The sequence below is a fragment of the Opisthocomus hoazin genome, chromosome 4 (assembly GCF_030867145.1).
Source record: "Opisthocomus hoazin isolate bOpiHoa1 chromosome 4, bOpiHoa1.hap1, whole genome shotgun sequence".
Classification (NCBI taxonomy): Eukaryota; Metazoa; Chordata; class Aves; order Opisthocomiformes; family Opisthocomidae; genus Opisthocomus; species Opisthocomus hoazin.
Genome location: NC_134417.1, coordinates 66,483,405 through 66,509,350, shown reverse-complemented (window position 1 = coordinate 66,509,350; position 25,946 = coordinate 66,483,405). Strand labels below are relative to the sequence as shown.

The 25,946-nt window shown below is 41.8% G+C and overlaps 1 protein-coding gene across 4 annotated transcripts in view; it reads right to left on the bottom strand.

Annotated features, from left to right (window-relative positions):
* Positions 1-25,946, bottom strand: part of SLC25A13 (solute carrier family 25 member 13) — a 101,752-nt gene that overhangs the window by 4,790 nt on the left and 71,016 nt on the right. For all 4 annotated transcript variants that reach the window (XM_075419306.1, XM_075419303.1, XM_075419305.1 and 1 more), the window contains 2 exons: positions 14,075-14,215; positions 1,307-1,445 (listed from right to left, as the gene is read on the bottom strand). In XM_075419306.1, the coding sequence (XP_075275421.1) occupies positions 1,307-1,445; positions 14,075-14,215 (280 nt within the window). The remainder of the gene's footprint in view (positions 1-1,306; positions 1,446-14,074; positions 14,216-25,946) is intronic.

Genomic DNA, 25,946 nt, shown 5'->3' with positions numbered 1-25,946 from the left:
CAGACCCAGAGAGCTGAAGCTACATGCTTCAACAAGACAGACTAACCGATCTGCACTGTCAGGCTTTGGCTGTAACCTCAGCCCAGATACTGGCCATAAAAGGTCCCTGGCTCTTCAAGAGACACAGCCCCATGTATAATCCTGACCAAGAACAGTTTCCCCGGGGAGAAGAAAGCTTAAAATCACACGAGAAAGCACAGCTTAAACAACACAGCACCCGTCTGTATGGGACTCACGCCACTCCACGTTTTTCTCGCCCAGCAGGTCGCAGCAGCCTGTCAGGGGCCACGCTGGAGGAAGAACGTGGCTGCAGCTCAGAGAGACCAAGCAACCCCAATGCACGCCATGGAAATGCCTGCTGATGGGAGCCCTCCGGCTTGCTACACTCCCCCAGAGGTCTCACTGCACCAATTATCAAGCCCATTTGTTTCCTGAGGGGAAAACTGTGGACATAGGAGGAGCAGGACTCCCTAGCTGCCCCCTCCAGGAGGCAGCTACCAAACAGTGGCCCCTGTGGGTGCAGAAGCCGGGTGCCGTGCCAGTGACGAGCTACGCAGCAGACACAGAGGCAAGCTGAGGCTACAGAGCACGTCTCTGTCTTTTCCCTTAGGCTCTGGTGCACCCAAGTTAGACGCATCTGTGACAAGTTCAGCATGATCTGGCTCTCCTATCCACTACCCAGCAGACTGAAGCAAGCAAGTGCCCAAGATCGCACTCAGCATCTCTGTCATAGCTGGGTATGCTAGGAGTCAGCAACCTATGCCACAACAGAAGTGTTTTCAAGCTTTTCTGTTTTGTTTAATATCTATATAAAAAAATAATGCTATTACTTCATAGCAAGTAATCATCATCATTTTGTCACAGACTATGTCATTGTGTTCGGGGAGCTGTTCTGCCAGCATGGCTTTTGGACCCCATACACCAAAACTGAAGATTCCTTTGATCATAAGGAATTTCACAAATTCTATGATTTTATTTATAAGCCATTGCAACAAAACTTTGCCAGTCAGCCAGCCACAAACAAAAACAGCACAGTAACTTCACAAGGAAAGATGATGTATGATGACAAAACATCAGCACTTCAATTTTTCCCTTTGTTTTTCCTCCTGAACACTGTGATTATACCAGGAACTCACAGTATCTTTATTTTCAACATCAGCTCACTCTACAGCGTGGTAGCTTTCTGTTATGTGGGCACAAGGTCGCAAAATGCATACAGTCCTGAGCTTTTCGGTGTTCCCACTGCCATAACTCTAGCACTGCGGGTGCAATACAGCGGCACGCAAAAAGAAATCCGGGCACTTACCAGCTATTGATCCAGCCAAGAGCAGATTTCCAGGGCTAACCCTCCCGTCTTCGTTTGCAAGTGAAGCTTTCAAATGAGCGTAACAGGGGAAGTAAATGGCAGAGAAGGGGATGTCACGCAAAAAACACGCCTTAGCACCCTGTGTTGAAAAAGAGAACAAGCTTTGAGAACAAGCAAATTTAACACGATGAACTATGAACACCAGAGAACAGAGCAACATCATATTTTATTGTTTTATTGCAAAGGGTTTACAGAAAAAGCAATTCCTTCTCTCAAATTCTGAGAGATCCATGTATTTCACCCTGCTGAGGAGCGTCTGTGTATTGTTTCCTGGTTCAGTAATTTCTGCCATTGTATTTATCTTGTGTGCTTGCTCTCCCTCACTCCTTAGTACTGTAGTTATTTGCTGGTAACAGAGAAAATGTCATGTGTTGGAGCAAGCTGGTAACACCTTTGCAGAATGTTCAATAGGTGACACTGTAGCCATGCACCTGTAGTGGGACTTTGGTATGTGTCTGAAAAAGAGCGAGCCACGGGACAGGTCTGTCCCCTCTCACTCCCACTTACAATGAGAACTTCAGGGAAAATAAAGCCGAGCCCACGCGTTTATGCAGACGCTGCAATTGATAAAGTTTTGGGGCAGTGGCAAGCCATCAGCTGTTTTCCAAGCAGGGGGAAAGCAAAAAAGCCACTAGGGGAGGCCAACCAAAATAAAATACCAAATAACATTCGTGCTCCAACAGCCAAAGGGACTTGCGGTCTGCCTTTCCTCAATGCGGAGATCCAGAGGACACCAGGAGCCTGAACCCAGCAGGACTGAGACCGGCAGAAAGAGACACACAAGAGGTGCCTTTGGAGAATGGGTAACAGCTTAGCTTGTACCAGAACAGCAGTTCAAATGCAGTGCTTATCCAAGCTGGATGCTGGTTATCAAGCAAAGACGCAAGAGCTGCAAGGCATCCGAACAACCGAAAAGCTGCCTTCCAGTGGGGCAGGGCAGGGGCGGCGAGCAGGACGTCCGATGGGAAACCAGGTCCCACGAACCAGTTCACAGGAGACGCTAGTAAGTGCCATCTGCAGTCAGAAAATGTCTCTGAGAAAATGAAGATTTATCTAAAGCCAGCCATTAGATCTTCTAGCCAGGCTTTCTGTGCATCACAGCCTCCGTTAGCGAGCACGGTGAGCACAGCACGCTCTGCTCCCACCCCAGCCGCTTTCCACCACGCTTCCTCGGCTTATTTCTTGAAGTTTTCAGGCGGAGAGCTGACCACTTCCCCTGACCGTCCCTTCAGAGGCTAACGACTCCCGCTGTCACGACCCTCTGCCTTGCTGCTCCACTGGATTTGTCTGATTTCTGCTGCTAGTTGCCGTTCCTCGTTATGCCTTGCTAGGTACACTAAGGGCAACGCCACAAAGGCACTCAAAGCGCTGCTGTTGCAGCCCCTCCGCTGCTCGCCTGCGCCGAATGCGGTCACCAGCCACAGAACAAAGCGATGCTGGGCTGGATTCTCCTCTCAGAATTACCTGCAAAGCCCATACACTCTACCTTGAGGGTACAGAGAAGGGGATTTTTTTTGTATTGACCAGAGGCACACAAATCCTGGCCTCTCGTGTGCAACAGAAGCCCTTTTTACAGTTTTATGTTCACACAAAAAGAAAACACCAGGGTTTTACCAAGTCCTGTATAAAAAAACAACTTTTTAATGATCAAATATCTGCATTTACCTCAGAAAAATTATGAAACTCACTAACGAAACTCTCACAGACCAACATGGTTTCTTCAAAGATTTCTTCTCAGAGTGTGCTTTTTCTCAGAGCAAATCTCCTCACTGCCTTTGCCCTCAGGGCACATTACTTTTATTTTCTTTGCAATGGTGTCATTAAACACTGCGCACATTTTTTCCTCTGCACTTTTTTCATACTCTGAAATATCTCGATATAGTTAAAATAACTTACGGAAATCAATGAACTGCACATCGAGCAACTCTTAACTCAGCCCTCAGCTGCTAATATTCCTCCCCCTTCACTAAAAATCTCCTTTTCACGGGGCAGAAACGGCATATTGTTAATATCACTAGTAACATATGTTCAGGTAGAGAAAGTGAGAGAGGGATGTCCATCAACTTAGTTGGCTCAATGTAAACAAAACCTGGATCAAAACTTGGATCCACTTTAATAATAACCCAGCTTGGCTCCGGTCCGGTATCGCAACAGTCTAAAGTTTCCCCCCCTCGTTCCGTTTCAAGTCTGGGAAAGCATGTTTAAAAGCAGGCCTCATTTAACTCCAAGTTAATCATCCGCAACCAGCCTAGGCCAATTAGGAAGGCTTAGGGCGACTGGCCGCAGTATCTTGAAAAGCAAAAGAAACATATATTTTACTTCTCGCACCTTTTTGATGTGGACAACGTGCTGAAAGCCAAAAGGAGTTTTAATCAGCCCCCAGAACGCTGTCAGGCTCATCCGCCCGCGTTTATTCTGGCAGCCAAGGCGCAGCCCTGCCAGGCATGAAATTGCCGGGAGACCCTACGCACCGGGACGCGGGCTGGCTCCCATCCTCCAGCTCTCTAATAGCCCTAAAGCTCTTAATCTCGGATAGCATCTCACTGAATAAACCAACGGAGGGGAAAAAAAAAAAACCAAAACACCCAGATTGTCGGAGAGTCGGATAAATAAGCCCAAGCCAGTGCCGGGGCAGGTTCTTTAGCATGCTAATTCCTGCTTATACCAGCCCTACCTGCAAATAAGGCTCCAAACAAACCACTTCTCCGACAAGGGGAGGGCAATTACCCTGACAAAGGCGGCTCTGTGTGGGGCTGGGCAGCAGGAGCCGGCAGGTCTGGGAGGCGCGGGCCGGGCCGAGCCCCCCGCCGTGAGCGCGCATTGTCGGGGCGGGGGGCGCCGGCCGGCTCTGCCCGCGGCGCGGAGCGGCGGCACCCGCTGCCCCCCCCCCCCCCCCCTCGCAGGGTCGGAATTTATTGGGCCCGCGTGATTGTTGGTTTGATCCTACAGCGACAAACAATAGGCAGCATGTCATTTCTTGGGCATTTCGCATTCTTCTCGGGTTTTACTACAGACTGCACCCCTCGGAATCGGAGCCCCGACAGCACCCAGCAGGTCTGCCAACAGTCAGTCAAACATCACTGGCATTTGCTTTCAAGGGCTGCAATTTTTTTCTACTTGCCTTAAAAGTTGCTATAGGCTTCTACTGACGCATACCCGCCCAAACACGAAGCTGCTTTAGCACATCAAGTTAGAGGAATAAAACACTGAACTCAAACGCTGTGCCAGCAATTCAAATTCCGCTTGCAGACAAAAATCGTAGCACTTCTTAGCTGGAAGGGCTTTCCTGGGGTTAGTTTCAAAGAAAAATTCTGAAGAGCAGGTTCTCACACATGAGAACACAGTCACAAACAGGCATGGTGGATACAAACTGATGTAACTCCAAACTTTTACTACTCCGTTTCGTGTGTTTATCATCCTGCTGTAAGCCCGCAACTTCCAGAGGCGCAACGCCTCAGCTGTCACCGAAGCGACCAGGCGGGAGCTCGGTACACAGCCTGTCACCCAAGACCACACTTGCCAGGTCAACGCACCAGAAGCCTGGTTATGAAGTTGTCAAAAACAAAATAAAGAGGCTTTCGGAAGCTTTTCTGACTGGTTTCGGAAATGCAAACCATGTTGGTGATATCAGCCAAAGCACAAATCTCAGCTGAATACCTTCTAGCAATTGTAATCAGAAACATTGCCACAACCAAAGTATCCTGTCCTCAAAGAATCATTTACTACCGTATTATTTACCATCTCCTTGGGATCACAGAATAACTCTGTTGTGCAAAATTATGGAGTGGCACCGTCTGTTACGCTGTAAAGTACTATTCAGAATGCTTATTCATAACAAAAGTAATATTTTATTAAACATTTTATGGCAGATATTATATGGATATGAGTTTCTATGATGTACAAAATAAGTAGGTGTACTTACAATGTGTGTTTACATGAGGACGTTTAAAAGATGTCTTTCGAAACCAACAGAATAGAAATTCAACTGACTTTAACGGGACTTTATGCATATTACTGTGTCAGACAGGCAGAAGACATAAAATACATTAGCTGATCTTGTCTAATTACTTCAATATTCAACTGTGACCAGAAATTAAACAAAATATGTTAAAAATATCGAAAGCCATAAATGTATGCCTTCCCATTTCTGCCAACACAAATGACATTGTGTGTAGGCTGAATTATATTTTCCCTGACTGGGATACGTTGTCTCTGTATTTTTAAGAACAGCTGTCATCTACAGAACATCCGTAGCTGAAGAAGAATTTACTACTGGTAAGCTTCCATGCCCTGGTGCTTTCACAGTAACAATTACTGGCAGAAAGAAGACAAACAGAGGAAACAAATTCCTTCTGCAAAAGTGCTGTTATGTGCCTCCCCAAAGGGGCAGCTGGGTTTTGAGAAGTACAATGTTTTAAAACACTTTTTTTACACAAGTAGTTCCGAATTTTAGACAAAGGCAGAAAAAAATATTTACTTTCTAGCTTTAAATAACTACAGGGGTTCAACCCAGCAGTCAGCCTAACGAGCTGTATGCGTCAAATCGTTTTATTGCTGGAATTAACATGCATTTTATTTCTAAGCTGCATATCATTACAGATTTGCTAGCATCTGACCGCCCAGTGAAGGCGCAGTGAGTCTGGGAGGAAGCTCCGACTGTAACTTGCTGTACTTATTATGATGGACAATTAGTTGAGGCGAAAAACCCCCTCTGTTTTTTCAGACCTACTGGTCTTTAGTTCTTTGGTGGGGAAGGAAGAGAAGGAGAGGAGATGTAAATTATCTGACCTGGACCTCTATGCACCAATGATACCACTTTTCCCCCAAATAAAAACTTTTAGCATTACAAAGGTACACCAAGATCTTGGTGATCTTCAAGGACGGTCTCCTCAAAGCACTAGGATGGTCCATTCCACTGTGCAGAAGGTCGAGCAACCATGCCAGAAGCCCACCTTGGATGAACAGGGAACTCACGACTGAGGTCAAAGGCAGAAGGTAAAAAGCAAGCAGCGGCGGGTATGGGCTGCCCAGGAGAAATACAGAACCACTGCCTGGGCATGCAGCAATGGAGCCAGAAAAGCCAAGGGTCAGCTGGAGTTGTATCTAGTAAGGGATATGAAGGGGGAGTAAAAAGGGCTCCTGTAATCACATCAGCAGGAAAAGGACAACTAAATAAATTGTGAGGCTGTTGCTCAATGGGGGCAGGAAACCTACAGACAAAGTACACGGAAAAGGAAGAGAAATGACTTTTGCCTTGCTTTTTAGTAGTAAAATCGGCCCTCAGGCCTCTCAGCTCCACGAGCTTACCAGAAAAGTCTGCAGGAGCACAGCATTACCTACAGATAGAGTACTTAAGCCATCTGCACATACAGAATCACAGAATCACAGAATGGTAGGGGTTGGAAGGGACCTCTGTGGGTCATCTAGTCCAACCCCCCTGCCGAAGCAGGGTCACCTACAGTAGGCTGCACAGGACCTTGTCCAGGCGGGTCTTGAATATCTCCAGAGAAGGAGACTCCACAACCTCCCTGGGCAGCCTGTTCCAGTGCTCTGTCACCCTCAGAGGGAAGAAGTTCTTCCTCATGTTCAGACGGAACTTCCTGTGCCTCAGTTTGTGCCCATTGCCCCTTGTCCTGTCACTGGGCACCACTGAAAAGAGCTTGGCCCCATCCTCCTGACACCCACCCTTCAGATATTTGTAGGCATTTATAAGGTCCCCTCTCAGCCTTCTCTTCTTCAGGCTGAACAAGCTCAGTTCCCTCAACCTCTCCTCGTAGTGGAGATGCTCCAGTCCCCTCACCATCCTTGTAGCCCTCCGCTGGACTCTCTCCAGTAGCTCTTCATCCTTCTTGAACTGGGGAGCCTAGAACTGGACACAGTACTCTAGATGAGGCCTCACCAGGGCAGTGTAGAGGGGAAGGAGAACCTCCCTTGTCCTGCTGGCCACACTCTTCTTGATGCACCCCAGGATCCCATTGGCTTTCTTGGCAGCCAGGGCACACTGCTGGCTCATGGTTAACCTGTCGTCCACCAGGACACCCAGGTCCCTCTCCGCAGAGCTGCTCTCCAGCAGGTCCACCCCAAGCCTGTACTGGTGCATGAGGTTGTTCCTCCCCAGGTGCAGGACCCTGCACTTGCCCTTGTTGAACCTCATCAGGTTCCTCTCTGCCCAGCTTTCCAGCCTATCCAGGTCACGCTGAATGGCAGCACAGCCTTCTGGTGTATCTACCACACCTCCCAGTTTGGTGTCATCAGCAAACTTGCTGAGGGTACATTCTAACTCTTCATCCAGGTCGTTGATGAAGAAGTTAAACAAGACTGGGCCCAGTACTGACCCCTGAGGGACACCACTTGTCACCAGCCTCCAACTAGACTCAGCGCCGCTGATGACAACCCTCTGAGTTCTGCCATTCAGCCAGTTCTCTATCCACTTCACCGACCACTCATCCAGCCCACACTTCCTCAGCTTCCCTAGGAGGATATCATGGGAGACTGTGTCGAAAGCCTTGCTGAAGTCAAGGTAGACAACATCCACGGCTCTCCCTTCGTCTACCCAGCCAGTCATGTCATCGTAGAAAGCTATCAGATTGGTCAGGCACGATTTCCCCTTGGTGAATCCATGCTGACTACTCCTGATAACCTTCTTTTCTTCCACTTGCTTCATGATGGCCTCCAGGATAAGCTGCTCCATCACCTTTCCCGGGATGGAGGTGAGGCTGACCGGCCTGTAGTTCCCTGGGTCCTCCTTCTTGCCCTTTTTGAAGATTGGAGTGACATTGGCCTTTCTCCAGTCCTCGGGCACCTCTCCTGTCCTCCAGGACCTCTCAAAGATGATGGAGAGTGGCTCAGCAACTCATACACAGTGCGTGAGACCAGAAGAGGTACCTCCAGTGGTGCCCAGATAGCGAGCCAATGTCATCGTGAGGCTGTTATTGCCTTCAAATGGTCAGGTCAGTCAAGGGGGTTCTGATGACTGGAAAAAGACAAACATCACACCCATCATGAAGAAGAGCAAGAAGGAAGATCTGGGAAACTATAAGCTGTTACAGTACACCCCTGTCCCTGGGAGGTTTATGGAGCAAATGCTCCTGGAAGCCATTTCCAAGCATATGAAGTGCAAGAGACTGGGAACAACCAATATGAATTTATTCATAATCATGGCTGACCAACCTGTTTGCCAGACCTGTGGATAAGGGGTCGTCAATGGATGTTGTACACCGTGACTATAAGCAAGGCTTTTGAGATGGTCTGCCACAGTATCTTCACAGCTAAATCGGTGGAACGTGAGCTGCACTCTCAGCAGATTAGTGGACAATACTGAATCGGGGAAGTAGCTAGTGTGCTATAGAGCAAAGCTGCTCTTCAAGAGACCTTCACAGGATGGAGAAATAGGCTGACAAGAACATCATGAAGTTCAAACCAGCAAATGCAAAGTCCTGCATCTGGACTGGAATAGCCCTGTGCAGCAGTACAGGCTGAGTGGCCAGAAAGCAGCTTTGGAGAAAAAGTCTGGAGAGTACTGGTGGCCAAGCTGAGTATGGGTCAGTAGCGCCTCTCTGCGCCAGCCACACCCTGGGCTCTAGTAGCAAGGTGCAAGGGAAGTGATTATTCCCTTTCATTCAGCACTGGTGAGTCTGGAGTCCTGTGTCCAGTTCTGGTCTCTCCAGCACAAGAAAGACATTGCCACACTGGAGTGAGTCCAGTGCAGGGCCATCAAGCCAGCTGGGTGGCCCAACATACATGAGGCATGGCCGAGGGAACTCGATGTGCTCAACTCCAAGAAGAGCAGGCTACAGGGAGACCTTACTGCTCTCTTCAGCTACTTAAAGGGAGGGTGCAGGGAAGACAACTCTTCTTGGAGGTGCATAGTGGAAGGATTAGAGGCAATGAACAAAAGCTGGAACATGGCCAATTCCAACTAGGCATTAGAAAAAGGGTGAGAGTTTTTTGGTTTTGTTTGTAAACCATGAAGGTGGTCAAATACTGGGTCGGGTTGCCCCGATGACCTCCAGACTGGCTTTGAAGACAAATTATTCTGATTCTAACATCAAGTCTGCAAGTAGAGCGGAGCACAGAGCAGAGATCTCGGCAGAGTACTGCTGTGAATTGTTTTGTGTCACTAGCACAGTAGAGCACCATGTTAACATGCCGATCAATGACCCAAAAGAATATTAATCTCACTAATACAGAGGGGCATCAAAACTACGCAACCCAGCTTCTCAGTGATCCTCAAATGGCTATTCATTTGGACTAGAATGCTGGGATAATTACGATCATAATCAATACAAGATCCACTCAGCTGGATGCAAAAAGCGTTTACATAGCATTTCCTTTGTTAATTTGTTGACATGAGACATAAGATTTATTTGTCTATGCCTTGGTTTTCTCGGTTAATGCAAGACAGGAACACTGAAATTACCTATATTGGGGGTGTGGGCATTTTATTTTAAAATCCACAGAAAGTTCTTCGCAGGTAGAAAATAATACAAAATATAAGAATACAAACAACAAGCAGTAGGTCTGGTCAAGACATATGGTAATTTGCCTCATGAAGCCAAGATCAACATACGTAATTCTTCACATCTTCTGGCTGCAGTTATAATTAATGAAAGTACATTCTTCCTCGCTGACTACTATGTGGGACTCTTACAGATTTTTCACCCGAATTTCAGCATAAAAAATTCACAGGAACTAAGCAGAGCATGCTGGATTGATCTATGGTGGCAAGAACAACTTTCAACAGGACTGGGAAAACAGATTTTTCACTGCAGTCCTTACAACGCAGTAAACAAAACAAAACCGAAGTGGAGCGAGAGAAACAGCAAAGCCAGTGTGCAGCAGGCTGGATGACCAGTCCTGATTTAACAGGTCTGGAGCTTATAAACACGGAAGTAAACTCACACTGATAAGCAACGGAAACACTCCAGCTCTACTGTGAACTTGCAGACTGACTGGTGATCTTCTCATTCATCACAAAAAAACACAAGCTTTTAAAAATATCCGTACTCCTACTTTGAAAAATTATCATTTTGGTAATATTAGTTTAACATTATGTCTTCTGGGCTCCATCTTCCTGTTAAATATGTGATATCCCTCCATTTACTCTCTGTCTATCCCCTGCTGGCAGTACGGACAAACCATTGATCTTTGCTCTCTGTGGATTTCACCAGCCCACCGTTAGGTTGAGGGAATCCCTTCTCTTCCCATCTCAAAGCAAGACCTGTAAGGAAAGTCTGCAAGCGACAGAAGATCCTGCCCCTCTGTACAGCTTCTCGTACTATCCCACCCTACTTGGCCTCATCTGCACAGTGGTTATCTTCACCTTTTCCAGGAACACAGCACTACAGGCACTTGGTATCCATTGATCCAGGCATCAGAAGTGAATTATTTGGGTGGTCAGTGGTGGAAACCACTGTACAAGGGCAGTCAGCCCTTCTTAGATCAGTTTTACAAGAATTTCTAACAACTCTAGCGGAAAAGGAGGAGCATTATGGTCTTGAACCAAAACTGATGGAGTAGTAAATTTTTGTTGGTTTTGGTTTCTTTCGGCCACAAAAAAAACCCCAAAACCAACACAACAGAAAATAAATTCAGGCCATATCAAACAGAAAAAAAAAAAAATTGTTATCAACTGTGAAATGAAATATTACATTTAAATTTTGTATTGTTAAACAATTTTTTAAAAGAAAACCTTGCAGGCGGAACATCCATGTATTTCAAATGAAAATTCCTGAAATGGTAAGTATAGAATTTTGCTTTCAACACTTGCAAAAGAAACTTAATCAGTTGGTCAAACTAAGACAGACCAGTGTTTAAACAGCTGGAATACTTACATGAAGGTACACGAAGGCCCATTCAGCCTATTAACAAACTGGAAGATTCACAAGTAAAACTGTTTTCTAAAGTATCTATTCTCGTTCTTATGCAGCAGTACGTACGGAGTCTTACTTGGATCTACTGAAATACGTACATTCAGGGCTTGAGATACAAGCCTTGTGTCTTGAGACACAGAAGACAAAGCTATAACAAAGACTTCAGATGCAAATGAGAGAGTTGCTCATGTTAGAGTAAACAGCATGAAAAGTACTGAGACAGGCACAAAATCTTCATTCCTGTTTCACAGTTTTACAGCTAATTTGATTTAAGAGGACAAGCATTGCAAATGTACCAACTTATTTCAGTTATCATTCGTAGAACATTATACTCGCTAAGTTAATTTACTAGAAGCACCACCAGAGAAGGTAGCACCTACCAAATCTAGTCTCATCCCAAATTCAGTTGACACCACTGATGTCTCTCGGTAGCATTTACTGGGGCTGGTGACTTCAATGCAACGATTTATTAATCCCTGCCTGGCCTCACCAGCACTGCCAGCTTCAGCACAAGCATTCAGGAGAGGACTGCTTCTGCCTCCAACGCGGCTGTTCCACAAACATCTCAAGGCAGTATAAAACTCCTCTGACATGGACCGATGGGTTTCTCCATGCCGTGAAGCCACTCCTCCCTTTGCCTGGGTACAACCATCCTGAGGAGATACAGAATGAGCTGGTCTGGGTTCAAAATAAACTAAGCCATAAGGAGGAGGAGGCTTTAGTTTTAATGGGTTTCCTGTTCCAGATCATTACGTGGCTGCATCAACACCCCTGCTGGCATACGGGAGAGGGGGCAGACAGGATTGCCAATTTTTTTTGGCTACAGTGCCAAAGTGTTTGGTGGACAACAGCACAAACCTGCCCAATAACAGAGCCGGCCGTGACCAAGGGTGGACTCGGGCACAAGTCTTCTGAGCAGCCTGTGCTCTGTTGGGTGGGTGCCTGTGCTCTGTTGGGTGGGTGACTGTCATGGCCTGGTTAAATTCGCCAGCTTTGCCAAATTGGTCAGGTTTTGGTAGGCAGCGAATCCAAACTGGAAATACAAAAGGACATGAACACAAGGAGCGGAGTGGAGGGGTGAAGAGAGATAGAAACAGAGACAACAGAAGAGTTAAAACCCTTCTGTGGCTTTTTTTGTGGAGGTAAATGGACTTCATGAATGAACCAACAAAACCGCGTAGCTTGTGATTAAATAACTGCCTGTTTCAATGCAACATAGTGCCGTAACCAGCTCCTGTTCAGTTGTATTCCTTAAATATAGTCAACCAAGTATCTACTCTAAAAAACAGAAATAATTCATAATATGACCCAAGACAGTAATGACATTTATAAATGGAAAAATCAAGCAAATTCTGCTCAGCCACCAAGAGCAGGTATTCAGGAAAAAAAAAAAATCTAAAAAGTGCTAACTTTAGTAAACTAGTTCATCACTCATTCTCGTTTTATGTTTTATTTTTACTAGTCCAAGTAAAAGTCAGTAGCTGTCCTCCATTCCTGCACAGCCTCAGGGATGCAGACTGTTTACCATATCCTTGTTTTCAGTTGTAAATGTTGACCTGATCAACACCATAATGCCATTTACTAGGAGTTTACACAATAGCATCAGCTTCAGTAAAACACCTAAAAAATTAGCAAGTCAATTTAAAGGGAAAAACTACTCCCCGTTAAACCCTATTCAGACCTGCAACTTCTCTCCAGGCCAAAACACACATACATCTACTCCCGGACATGCTTCCTCTTTGTAATGTCACCAGAACAATTTAAAAGGATTGGATGCTTAAAAATGGGAGATGGAATTTAAATCTTGTGGAGGAGGGGGATGGGGCTCATTTGGTGGTTTTTGAAGCATCTTCAGTTTACACTTGCCCTGCTGTAAATCAGAAACAGAGGAATACTGCCTGCTGCACTGGAAATTCTGGGACAAATGGGTAGAATGAAAACCTTCTCCCGAGAAGTAGGCTGCACAATCTGAAGAAACATCACACGGCGCTCTGCAGTACGTGGCATGCATTACAGTTTTTGTTTCAATACTGTGTGTAATGGCTATCTCAGAGCACTCCAAGACCTTTCACACTCCCCCGTATCTAGTCTCCTTCACCTAAAAGTAGAAAGCTGTATGTTAATCCTTTAAATGATTTGCAGCACACATCCTATTCGATTCAACAGAAGATGCTTCTAATCCTGCTGCAGTCTAACATTAAACCTGACTTTATTTCTACATATTTACGTATCTATGTGAGGACAGTAACATAGAAAGCAGAACTGTAGAGTTTGTAGTATACACTCACAAAAGCAGCTTTTTCTGATATTATTTGTGGCAATGTTCTTCTAAACTAGCAAGGGGAAGCCTGCTTTAGTAGTTTATTTTTATGCTGGGCTCCCAGTGTTTGTATTTCTTCACTATCATTGTGCTGCAATTAATACCCATCACCAGACTAACAATGACAGCTGGGAAAGTTGCTAAATCAAACACCGAAGAGCAAAAGCGCAGCTCCAAAACTGTAAGCTCTATATCATGAAGCAGACGAAAATAAGTTTATTTTCACACCAGGCAGAACATCAGGAATCACAAACTAATCCTCAATGAACAATACTTACACCTGCTGAAGTGAGAAAAGAAATCTTAGTAAGATCCACAAGAACCACATGCTCAAAAACATGAGACAGCTTCTTCCTTCAGTTTGAAATGAAAAATGAAGATATAATATCACATCAGGAAGAGTTCTTTCGAAAGTACGATTACATCCCCCTATGAAAGTTTGTGAGAACAATGAAATGATGTTTTGAAATATTCATAACTGGTTTTTAATGCATGCATAATTTTAAAAAAGCGTACCTTGTAGAGACCAAAGAATCCTAAGTCCCGTAACACAGTGAGGGCACTAACTCGTGGACCGGTAGTAATTTCTCCAGCCACCTGTAATCGAATCTTGACAATTTCCAGTGGATTGGTAAAGATCACTTGAGAACCTCCAGCCTGAAATGAAAAGTGGAAGGCAGTACATTAACCCGTGACAGTATTTGCCGCGCACACCCTGTTACATTCAAGAGCAGACATTTTTAACCCTGCTGCAGTCAGTTAAGCTACTGGCAGATACGAGTTTTAGTCTCAGCTAACAAACTGCTGCTCACAAGGTAAGAAACCTGCCGGGCCAGGAGATGCGGGGTCAGGGCAACCAGAGAGGCAGCAGCTCAGCCACCGCAGGACACTGCAGCACATCAGGCAGACACTAGCTCAATTCTCGCTGCAAGAACACATTCACCAACACCACCTTACGCAATACTGACAAGCCAAGAACACTGTCAAGCAAGTAATGAAGTGAAAGGAAGAATTAGTCACTAACTAAAGAAACTGAGGTGTGCATGCCAGTACTTAGAAAGTGGAAACATACTACTGAAGAGTGAAAGTCCGGCAGAAGCTTTTTCAATTTTGGCATGAGTTCATAAAACAAAGAACACATGGATTCCAAAGACCAGAACTGCAGATAACTTTGGCATTTTTAAAAACTCCACTGAACTACCAGTCTCAGTGCCATCAAATGCTGTTTGATTCAAGAATCTGAGCTCCACATCATTATTTGTGCACCAGGTAATAACGAAGGCCTACAGACCGGAGGATTCCATTAATCAAGAACTGTTAAATGTTTTTAACATGTCAGTCTTCATTTGCTGGGAAGACATCACTCAACGGATTTAAAAAGTTAGTTTTAAAACACACAGTGGCAAGCATTTCAGACTCCCTACTAGTTCTGGTAAAGTTCATCTCACTCACAATACGGACTGCAGGGCATAACCTCTCTGCTGCACTGACAGATCCCGAGTCAAAAATTTGAAACAAGGGGAAAAAAGATAACATGAAGGTTACCCAAGTGTATCTAAAAAATACTCATTGAAAATCCATCTGGCCAAATTCAACCGAGTATCATTCTCACTTCTGTTAATTTCTTATTTATGTGGCCCAACAGCTACGCCCTTCTCTACGTTCTGAAATCACACAAACTATGAAAAGGGCAACCCTCATCCTTCCCACAAGAAAACAAGAACTATTTTTTTCTAGATGGTAATGACCGAAATGAAATAAGCTGCATTTAAAAGCACTTGCATCTAGCCATGTCTAGTATGTAAACATTATGTGCACATCTTTTTTAAATTATCCAAATGTTAAAAGAATTAATCATAGCTCAGATCAACTATCATTCAAAATAAAAAATATGCACAGTAATATGGTTTAAATAATGTGCTGAAGAAATGGCAAATCGCACGAACTATTCTTGTCTACCACTTAAACTGAGCATACACAGTGTGGTAACAAATTAAAGTCTTTACATAACCCCCAAAATATCCCAAATGTTTCCTATTTTGACCAGAAAAAGCATGCTCTTGTGTAACTCAACTGGTTTTGACTTTCAAATTGGCATAATTTAATTTAACTGCTTTTACCAAACCAGAATCCTGGTACGTATAAAACTGCTACTCTTGTTGCCATCAGAAATTAGACTGATAAATTATTTGGCACATATGCTGACTTCAGTTTTGCACTTAAACTGAAACATATTAAGTAAGTAAGCATTCAAAACAAAAACTGGAGACTTTCTTTTATTTGTCTACTCATCTTGCAAAGTCTCAAAATAAATTAAAAAATCCTGGAAAGCTCTTTACAGTGAATTACAAAATGCTATGTAATAAACATTTTTTTCTATGTATTACAAATATTAAGTATTCCCACATGTCATCACACATATTTTCTTCTTAAAAGGCTAAAATCCCAATTGCAAGTGATAATGTTCATTTGCAAGTTTGCTATATCACAGCCATCCTCTAAAACACCCTACTTAAAATCTCATACCAACTGATCTGTGTTAGCACAAATGAACTACTTTCTCTCAGTATGATATTCTTGCAGTTCATTGTGCCATGATTCTATGGGAAGTGTTCCTTTAATTTTCACCACGGGAAAACCAAATTAAAATTTAAAAGATGACAACAAAATTAACTTTAATTTTTTATTATTATTATTATTAATGCACCAAAACATTGAGCAATTTAAAAATCTATAAAAATGTTTATAAGTGAATGCCTTATTTAAAGAAAGGAAATAGAAACATGTATCTGATTTTAAAGGCAAATAATTTCTGAATTCAAACGAATAGGAAGTACTGCAGGTGCTAGCACATATAAATGTTTATGTTTGCACGTCCAACCCGACTGCGTCCACACTTGCAGCATTAGATGTTTGTGGCTCTGTGTAAATCACACAAGACTTCCTCTGCTTCAGCTTGCTATTTGAAAAATAGGGATGCTATTATTTACCCACCTCATGCAATCAAGCTCGCTGCATTCAAATTTTTAAAACATGAAGACTTGCAGGCATCAGCCATTACTAAAAAGACTATCGGTTTTGCTGCCCGCAAAGGAGATCTGTCCAAAGACATTGGAAATTTCCAGAGAAGTCCTTCCACAAAACTGTCTAGGTACTTGCCCAGAACTCCCTGAACAGCCTTCGTCACCCTCTACATTTGATCAAAGATATACTCCAAAAATCAAATGGTGAATAACGGTGAGCTATGAGCCAGACAATACCTGACAGAGGGTCTCGGCAGGAGGGTTTCTACCACCTGCCTGCTTTGCGATGGAGAGGAAGGCTGGTTTATCAACCAGTGCAGAAGCAGTGCTAGTGGTAACAAGTACAGTCGCCTGGTGGGGAGCTTTTATCACCCTGTTCTTTAACAACCTATAATGGTAACTGCAGCTCCTTACTCTCAAAATGAAGGGGAAGCAAACTGGAGATGGCTACTATACTCTCTAATGAAATGATCTCTTGCTTGTCTAGTACTGGTAACTCCTATTGTGTTACTCATCATCATAGCATGCAAGTGTCTCATAAATATTACTAGTATTTCCTCCCGGTGCTCCTGTGAGGCAAGTACAATGACTCTAGTTCTACAAGAGAAGGATGTGAGGTATAGAGGTTAATTGTATGCCCAGTATGTGCATCCCCCTACCTCAAACACACACAACTTCTAAGAGCCTCCAGAAAGCCTGATCTCCAAATCAGTAGCTTGAATCACAGTAGCATGGCTTCTGTCTTCCTTCTGAGTTTTTGCATAATGAATACAATGAAAGAAATCTCATTAATCTATTTTTTCCTAGTCTCTTCAAGGAGCCAGTATAAACTGTTATGGAAAAAACAGACAAAACATCACCAGCACACCATATCACCCTGCTCATTCATTCTGTTTGGTCAAAAGTTGAAGAGCAAGGCCTTCTTGTTTGAGAACTTTTGCAGCTGAAAGTGTATCTCATTTTAATATTTTAAAATATGCTCCCAAAGGTCAGAATTTCAAAACTATTTTTTTGGCCAGAATAAACACGGTTTCAGCTCAGGTTGCTCCAGCTTAATGATTTCTCCACTAAGAGTCACAAAAACCAACTTCATCAACTGTTTAATATAGATACTTCCCAGTAAGACAAATTTTTCTATACTGAGGTTACAAACCTGAATACCCTCAGCTCTGAAATCCTTATCATCTGGTCCAATCATTTTTTAAAGAAACAAATGATTTGACTGTAGAAGCAAATCTGTTACTTTTCAGTTATTATGTGATTAAAATAAAACCCGCAATTTTTAGTTATTTATAGGAGTAGATACCTAGAGGTACTGCATAGATAATTATCTGCAAGGGCTCACAAAGGGCTCACAAAGGGCTCACAAAGGGCTCATATAATTCTGAAAGAATTTAACATTTGACCTAATCACAAGCACTTATGGTCTTGTTTGATGTAAAGGATGAAAATAAAAGGGAAATATCTCTATCATCCAAGAACTCCTCACACTCACATAGCTAAAAATCTGCACGCCTATAAAACGTTCACTGTGCTTTAATGCACAGACAGCTAGCTATGCATCCACACAGATGTGAATTCTTAAAAACAAGATTTTTTTTAATTTTTTTTTCATTTTTGCAGTTCTTCAACTCTGCCCTTGGTATGATATCACCCAACACCTCTCGATGGCAGTATAGTCTTGTACAGTAATGCAGTACTATCTATCACGTCTCCTTCTACCTTCCTACTTTACTAAATGAGAAAAGTAGAAAGAGTTGAGGTGGTTTTTTTGTCCATGAGGAAATAAAACCCACTGTGTAGTGAAAAAAACCTGAGTTTAATACCAACCGCTTAACAACACTCCAGTTTAAAAAGTCAAATGTTTTCTACTTCTTCACATGTTCAAATCACCTTGTAATAAACTTTACTGGAAAACAGATTTTCAACCCCCTCATTACACCAAGACGAGAAAATCCTGTTCTTTTTAATGTATTTTGTGCCCTTCTGAGATTAGATAAGAAATGAGCACACCAGACCCAACTCTCCTAGGGCTTTCCCATCTCCATTTGAAAGCTTCAGTGTAGGTTCTGAAGAGAAGACAGCTTGCAATTCAGGAAGAAAATTCTGTGTTTTCCATCCCAGAAGAAGATATTAGATTTTTTTCCTTTAATCACTACTGACCATCAACTGTTCTTGTGCCTCCAATTAACCTTATTACCTACTTCAAATCATAACCTTTTTCCTGTTCTCAGCTAAGAGCATTCAGGGTCAGCCTAGATCTTTCTTCTGCATCCTATCCAACTTGTCACATATCACCTTTTCAGGTTTCATGACTGAAGAAAGGATTACTACTGCTAGTAGAGTGTTAATATTTACCAATAGTATCACCCAGGGATAGCAACTATGGCAGTTAATGGCAACCATTAAAATACATAAGCAACATATTATATAATTATCCAAAATCAACCTCTGCAGAAGAAATCATCTACAGTGTCTTGGTTACTTGTTCAATTTACAAAAAGACAAGCAGGTGCAAGTTCCAAAATTTTTAGTCAACTGTTTATCACATTCAGTCACGCTGAATTTTGTACACTGTCCCAGGCCCTTACTCCTTGCCAGTTGCCAGATGCAGCTTGTTTTCCTGTGCATTTGCTACATCCATTAATCCTAATTAAAGTCAAGGTTCCTAAAGTGCTGAGCATTGCACAGACACAAAATAAAGATTGTTCCGTGTCATAAAAAAAAAATCTAAATTAAAACCACACTCAAGGGATGCAAGAATGGAAGAATTACCATCCTCATTGTATAATAAAGAAACTATTCAACGATTTACCACAAAATCACATACTAACTCTATGACAGAACAAGGTTTAGAAGCCGGATTTACGGAGTGCCACTGCAATGCTTCAAACTACCTCTAAAAGTCTTGGTGTTTGTATGGCAAAAGATCCCAAGAGCATCAGATGAATTATGTTGAGCTGCTGCAGAGGTGATTTCACTATGGACTTGCCTATTATGAGAAGAGCTACCGAGTAACAGACATCTGTCCAAAGTGACTGTGTTTTTTACAGGTTTCAAAAGTGACAACCTTAATTATGTGGCACTGTATGTCAAGGGCAAAGCATACCAGCTTCTCAAAAGCTTGGTTCTGTGTTACCCTTTTTCCCAGTGAAGCCAGGCTTCAGAAATCCAGACACGCCATCTCATGCTATTTCGTGTCCTCTCGTCTGTGGTCCTATCTATACAGGATCCTGACAATGCTCTTTAGCAATGGGAGTTCATATAGTAAATACCTTTTCTTCAGATCACAAGGTGATTTCCTGAGCCCTCAATCATCTGCTTTTCACTACCCTGACCAGGCTAGCACAGAAACATCTTTCAGGCTGCTCAGGCAGAACTGTGTTTTTCTCCAGCTAATCTTTGTTGTCTTCCAAGGACAGCCTCCTCTTGGTCTGGCTAAGGCTTTACTTCAGGCAGCTCACACAGCGAACACTGCTAGAATCGCAGAGGCTTGTTAATGTCCAAGTGTACATAAAATGTAAAGCAAGCTCCTTCAAATGCTCACATAAAAGTGCTCATAAACAGAATCGCAATTAGTCTGAACAGAAGTACGCTCCTGCTACCGCTTCAGACAGATGTCTGACACTCGAATACAAGTTGTGACGACTGTCCTACAATAGTGTATTAATAACATGGCTAAAGAGAAACAAACAGGAGAATGCTTTTTTTATAAGCACTGACCAAGTCTGCAGTGTGAAAAAAAATAAAATTGTGGGATTTGATATTTTCTGCGTTACAGGTAATTCAGTTCTCAGAAGCCTAGCCAAAAAATCAAACTGGAGCCTACTTGATTGGCATTATAAAAGCAATTAAGTTACAAACCTGTCAAATATGTTAACATTTGGCTCTGTCTGCTCTACTTGTCTATTTTGACTAGTTGTAGAATCATTTAATAATTTACAGACCTTTCAAGTCTAAGACATGGTAGCTGCATTAAAACTGTGACCCATTATTTCTCGCTCACATCATAAATTACTGTGACATCATAAATATCTTCCTTTTTCTCACAGAAAGCTAGATTTTAATTCTTGATTTGAGTTTGAGGTTTTGTTTTTTTGGTTTTTATTTTGAACCTGCACTGGTAAACACTCAAATATTTTACTGCCAGTAGAAGAAGGAGTAATAGAAGAAAGGGATGTGTAATAAAATATAATTGTCAAAACAAATACATGTTTTAAACTGTAATGTACGTTCATAAAAAATGTTGCAGTCATTATTTCTAATATAATAGAAAAAAAAGAATGTTTCAAATGCAAAGAGTATTAAGTATGTTTGTAGGAAATAAATGGGCTTTTTAAGAGTTCAGCATTGTTTGGTTCTGCAGTCAGAAGCATACCAACCTAAACCTATGCATCCTTCCTTGTTTTCCAGTTTGAAAAATTTCTTCTCTTTATTTTTAGTAGAGAAGGGAAATGTAGAGGAGAGGGGAAGCAAAAGGGGAAAGCACCTCTAATTTGTTATGGGAAAAGACTTTTGGAAAAAAATTAAATTAACTAATCCAAAAGGAAAACTCAAAATAGAGTGAAATCATGCTCTGCATAACTCGTTACTGCTTTCAGGAAAGGCCAGTTTAAACAGGTATGACTAGGTGAAAATTTCAGCAAATGATTTTTAAAACATCCAAACTGGCAAGGAAGCGTGGGGTGAAGTCAAAGAAAAGCAGGAACTCTGCACCAGGATCTTGCCCATCTTTTGGTACAACCTCTTGGAAGGGCTATCATGTTACCGTCTGTTGCCCTCACAAACTTTGTTATAAGGCTTAAATCTAAGATCAGCTGAAAATTAATCAGAGACAATTAAAACCTAGCAGTGTTGAAACACAACTGGTTCACAAATATGAAGTTAAATTTCAGTCCAGATCTAGCCAGGGTGTTTTGTACCAAAAGTTGACAATTAGTTTAAATTATTTTCAGTATGCTGAAAATAACTACAATTACAGTGGTTCACAGGAGAAAACTACACTTTAAAAATACCTAATTAATTATGGTATATTCTGCTACATTATATTAATTATATTAAATAGACTTTAAATCTAATTAATTTATTTAACAACATAAATTGTATATAAAAAGAAAAGAGCTTTAAATTTAATAAAGGAAAAAAAATATATTAGGAGCTTCTGAACTTTTGCTTAAACCAGAAACATGAATGTGAGGCTTTTACACATGCAGGTAGAACTCCCCTTGAAAGTAATGCAAGTTAGATTCCCTGACTACAGGAAGAATAAACCTCTGAGAATAAATCTGTTAAGCGTTCAAGAGATGCATGCCATTTGCTTTCAAAGCTAATATGAGCAATCATCAAGAAGACCATCATTACTTAACTATCTCAATGAACTATACTAAAACTTTTCTGTGTGATAGCAGGTGGTTGGTTTTGTTTTTTTTTCAGATATACGTGCAGAGATCCCCCCCCCCCCCCCCCCCCCCCGGTATACAGGGCTCAGTTTCATTTTACCAATAGCTCAGCCTTCTTTGCCAAATAGAAGAGAATTTTATCAGATTTAGGTTTCTGAATAATGAAAGCAAGAATGACACTTTTAGTCTCCTTTAGCTTACAACTTAGAAACGGCTGCATTTTTTGCCAGTAAGAGACCTAAGAAGTGTGGGAATTGCAGTCCATACACCCTCTACCTCCACTGCAATGCCACAGGAAAATGCAGCTCAGATGTGGACTTATCTTTATTACTCTCTAAAACATAAAATAAATGTTGTTAGTAGCTTAATAAAACTATTTGCACTGGATCGGTTATTTGGCACAATTCACCTGGAATTTCACATCATATTTCTTTATAAAAATTAATTTGGGACAGGATTTTGCACTTTCTAGATGAACTCCATCTTAACTGTATCTAATTTTTATGTTCCATAGCAGAGTTGAGGTTGTCCAAGCAGGTCCAACATGTTTTAACTTTATTACGATTACTATAAAGTCTCTAGAAATATGCCTAAAATTGTCTTGACAACTTAAATAAAAGCAGATCTATACAGGGTCTGTAATTGTACTGAGCTACATGATTTAAGCTGGCTAATAGCGAGCACACACTGAGCAGCTGGGAAGGAAAAGACTGTGTGTGCTCGGAAAGACAAGGGAGAGTAGAAGGAAAGGTTAATAAAGCAAAATATTTTTCTCCTTTCTTGCTGAAAATTAAGCCTGTGATTTACCTATATAATTGTATTACTATATGCAGACAAGGCAACATGTATCATAGAGATATTTCTTTTTAGTCATGCTATAATACTTTTGTTTTTCTTAATAATTTGTATGTGTTTTATGTTCACTCTTTATTTTCCACCTTTGCATCTCTTCCACGGTTACTTCCAGGCACACAATGTAAATTTTTCAATTAAACGTGGAACTGCTTTATTTAAGTAACTAAGCAAAATGACCTTCTCACCTAAAAGCTTAGTATTAAAGGCAACACCTCAAAACTCTCAAAATAATATTTATGCCACTTTCACAAACAGAGTTTTCAACTGGTTAATATAATTCAAAAAATAAGAATAATGACCAGTGCTGCAACAAAAAAATCAGGTCACTTTTAACAGAAGCTTTTAAGTGAATTAAGTTTAAAAGAAGCAAGCAGCTAAGCTCGGTATGACCAGTGATTATTTTTTATTTCAAATATAAACTGAAAGACCATGAGAAAAAGATTACAGAAATTTCAAGATTATTGCCACTGTAAAAAACAGATTTGAAGTTGTATTTACAGCTTACCCAAGATTACTCTTTTATCAAAGAATCCCTGAAGGTAACTTACAGCATTAGCAGAAATCAAACCTAGCATATTCGTGCACTTTTTCATTCAAGGAGGTTAAGTCAGCTTTGTGGTTTAGACGCTCAGCAGATCCTAGCTCTAGAGTATCATTACACTACGTCTTGGAACTGAAGCTTTTTACCAGCCTAATAATGATAAGGGCTATAGAGTATTCGCATGAGTGATGAGAGTCCTCCATGCACAGCAGAGACCAGAGTTCATGGTGGGTGTCAGGCATTGTGCAAATCTGGAAGTTACATGTATTTTACGGGTCACAAATACCATAGTCACTAGGAAAATTTCTTGCAAACAAAGGAGATGGAAATTCTGAGTTAGCGATTTACCTAACAACCCTCCTTAAGATTCTGTATAAAAATATAAAGGTTTTAATTATATTCTTGGGGGTCTCAAAAAAAAAAAATCTCAACTAACCTATCACTTTCATCTTCACATAATAAGAAGCTATGAAACAGGCTGTTAACTGAACTAAGTGCCGCGAGGTCATGAAGTAAAAGATCTTTCTATTTTCTTAATTTCTTCTTTATTTTTTTTTTTCAGGAGAGAAAACAGTTTACAAAACAGAAAAAGACTTGTTCAATGAAACAATCAGCTTTAGTTACAAGTGCAAAAGTCAGCCATGTGTACTAATTCTCAGTAATTATGATGCAAAGTGAACTCCTTGGGGACTTAAAAGTCAACGCCTGGCAATGGTTGGGCAAACAGCGGAGTGGAGCTACTCAGGTGATACTGACCCCTTCAAAGCCCTTTGTGTTACTGAACAACCCAAACCATCCAAGTATCTGCTCGGTCCTCCCTTTCGTAGATATTAATGCTATACTGTTGTACTCCCAGGGCTGGTATTTAAAACATTAAAATCAAGCACGCATCCCAGCACACAGCCCTTGCATTAGCAATGAATGCACTCCAAGGACAGAAGCACAGAAGAAGGAAAATTTGACATCTGTGTTGTAACACAATCACAGCTGAGAATTTTACGTGAAGAGCAGAAAAGTGATAGGGCAGGTGTCTTCTATAAAATTCATCTTAGCTCGCTGCCCCTTTTTATACTCTAATACATCATGCATTCCTGACTTCTTGCCTCCCACATAAGCGATTGCTACATTGTGAAATGAGATAAAAATCCAGGATTGAAAATTTTCAAAAGCATTCAACAGCATCCTTACTGCTTCCACACTGAAATCGCAGGTTTCATGCTGGCTTAAATGGGGTCCAAAAGTTAGGCCAATACAATGCTGAAATCTATAGGAAAAAGCCTGTCTTTGGCATCTCGTATTCTATGTATATATTTACACCAGGAGAGAAGAATTCACCCCAAAAAACTGGGCTCCACTTGTAATGAGAGTGTCTGTTGCTAGTTTGAATTGGGTATAAAATTACATAAAAAACCCAAAGACCACCTGCAGAAAAGACAAGTTGCAACCTATCTACCTGGCACTAGACTATGCCCTTAAGTGGAGCACTCCAGTTAAAAGAAAACTCAGGGCATTCTGCCACCGCACGTCTACTGCTACAACTTTATGCAGCATTTCATTGTTAATATATATTTCAGATACCAAATAGGACAAGCCAACATTTACAGCACGTTTAAAATACGTCTCAAAGCACCTATCTCTTAAAGCAGATCCTTAGTTTACAATGAACTACCAGCAAAAAGCTTGCTGCAGCCTTCTCATGAATGACAGGTCTCTGTAAAGAGTGCTTTTTGTACTGCATTAAAAAATTCACAGCAGTCTGTAAAAATAAAAACTCTAGATCAAATGACATTTTAAATGAAAATTTTGCTGAATTCTCTATGGCTGCTATGTTCATAAGACGTTTTATTAGTGTAGGGGGCAAATACTTTTTACTCTGCAAGCACTTTATTGCATTTTTTCCTTCATTTACAGCATGCTTTTTATTTAGGGCTTTAGAGACTCACATTCTTCTCTCCCTCCCCTTCTTTCTTTTCTCCCCTGAATGCTCCTAAAGTTACAGAACAAGGGGATCCTACCTGGCAGTCTACCACAGGTCAGTGATCAAACAGAAGGAGCAGTGAGGCAGCAGCCAAATCCTGCCCCATCTCCTGGGAATTACAGAAAGCCAGGGCTCCTCAGCCTGCCCCGCAGCCGAGCCCCTGCACCCTGACGCTCAGGTAACCGCAGCACACTCCCTGCAAGCACCTACAGCACAAATCCCCGCACCGCTGAGGTTAAGGCACAAGCATTCAGTTTGAAGTTGCTGCTCACTGTAGTTTTCGACACAGGTAGAAGCTGCTTGAAAATGTGACCTCATCTGTCTTATGACAGCAGAAACAAAGATAGATTGAAAATATACCAACATTGCTCTGCCCCAGTGATCAAAGCCAGTTTAAATAAACAGTGTTCTTTATCTGTAAAGTGCACTGGTCTTTGAACAACTATTCATTTTACCTAAAGTATTTACATTTGCTTGAACAAAATCAATACACCAGATAAAGTAAGCTGTAATATGAACAGACAGAAATAGACCAAACCGCGAAGTATTATCATTTACCCAGTAATATGCCAGTTGTTCATTAAGATACTAC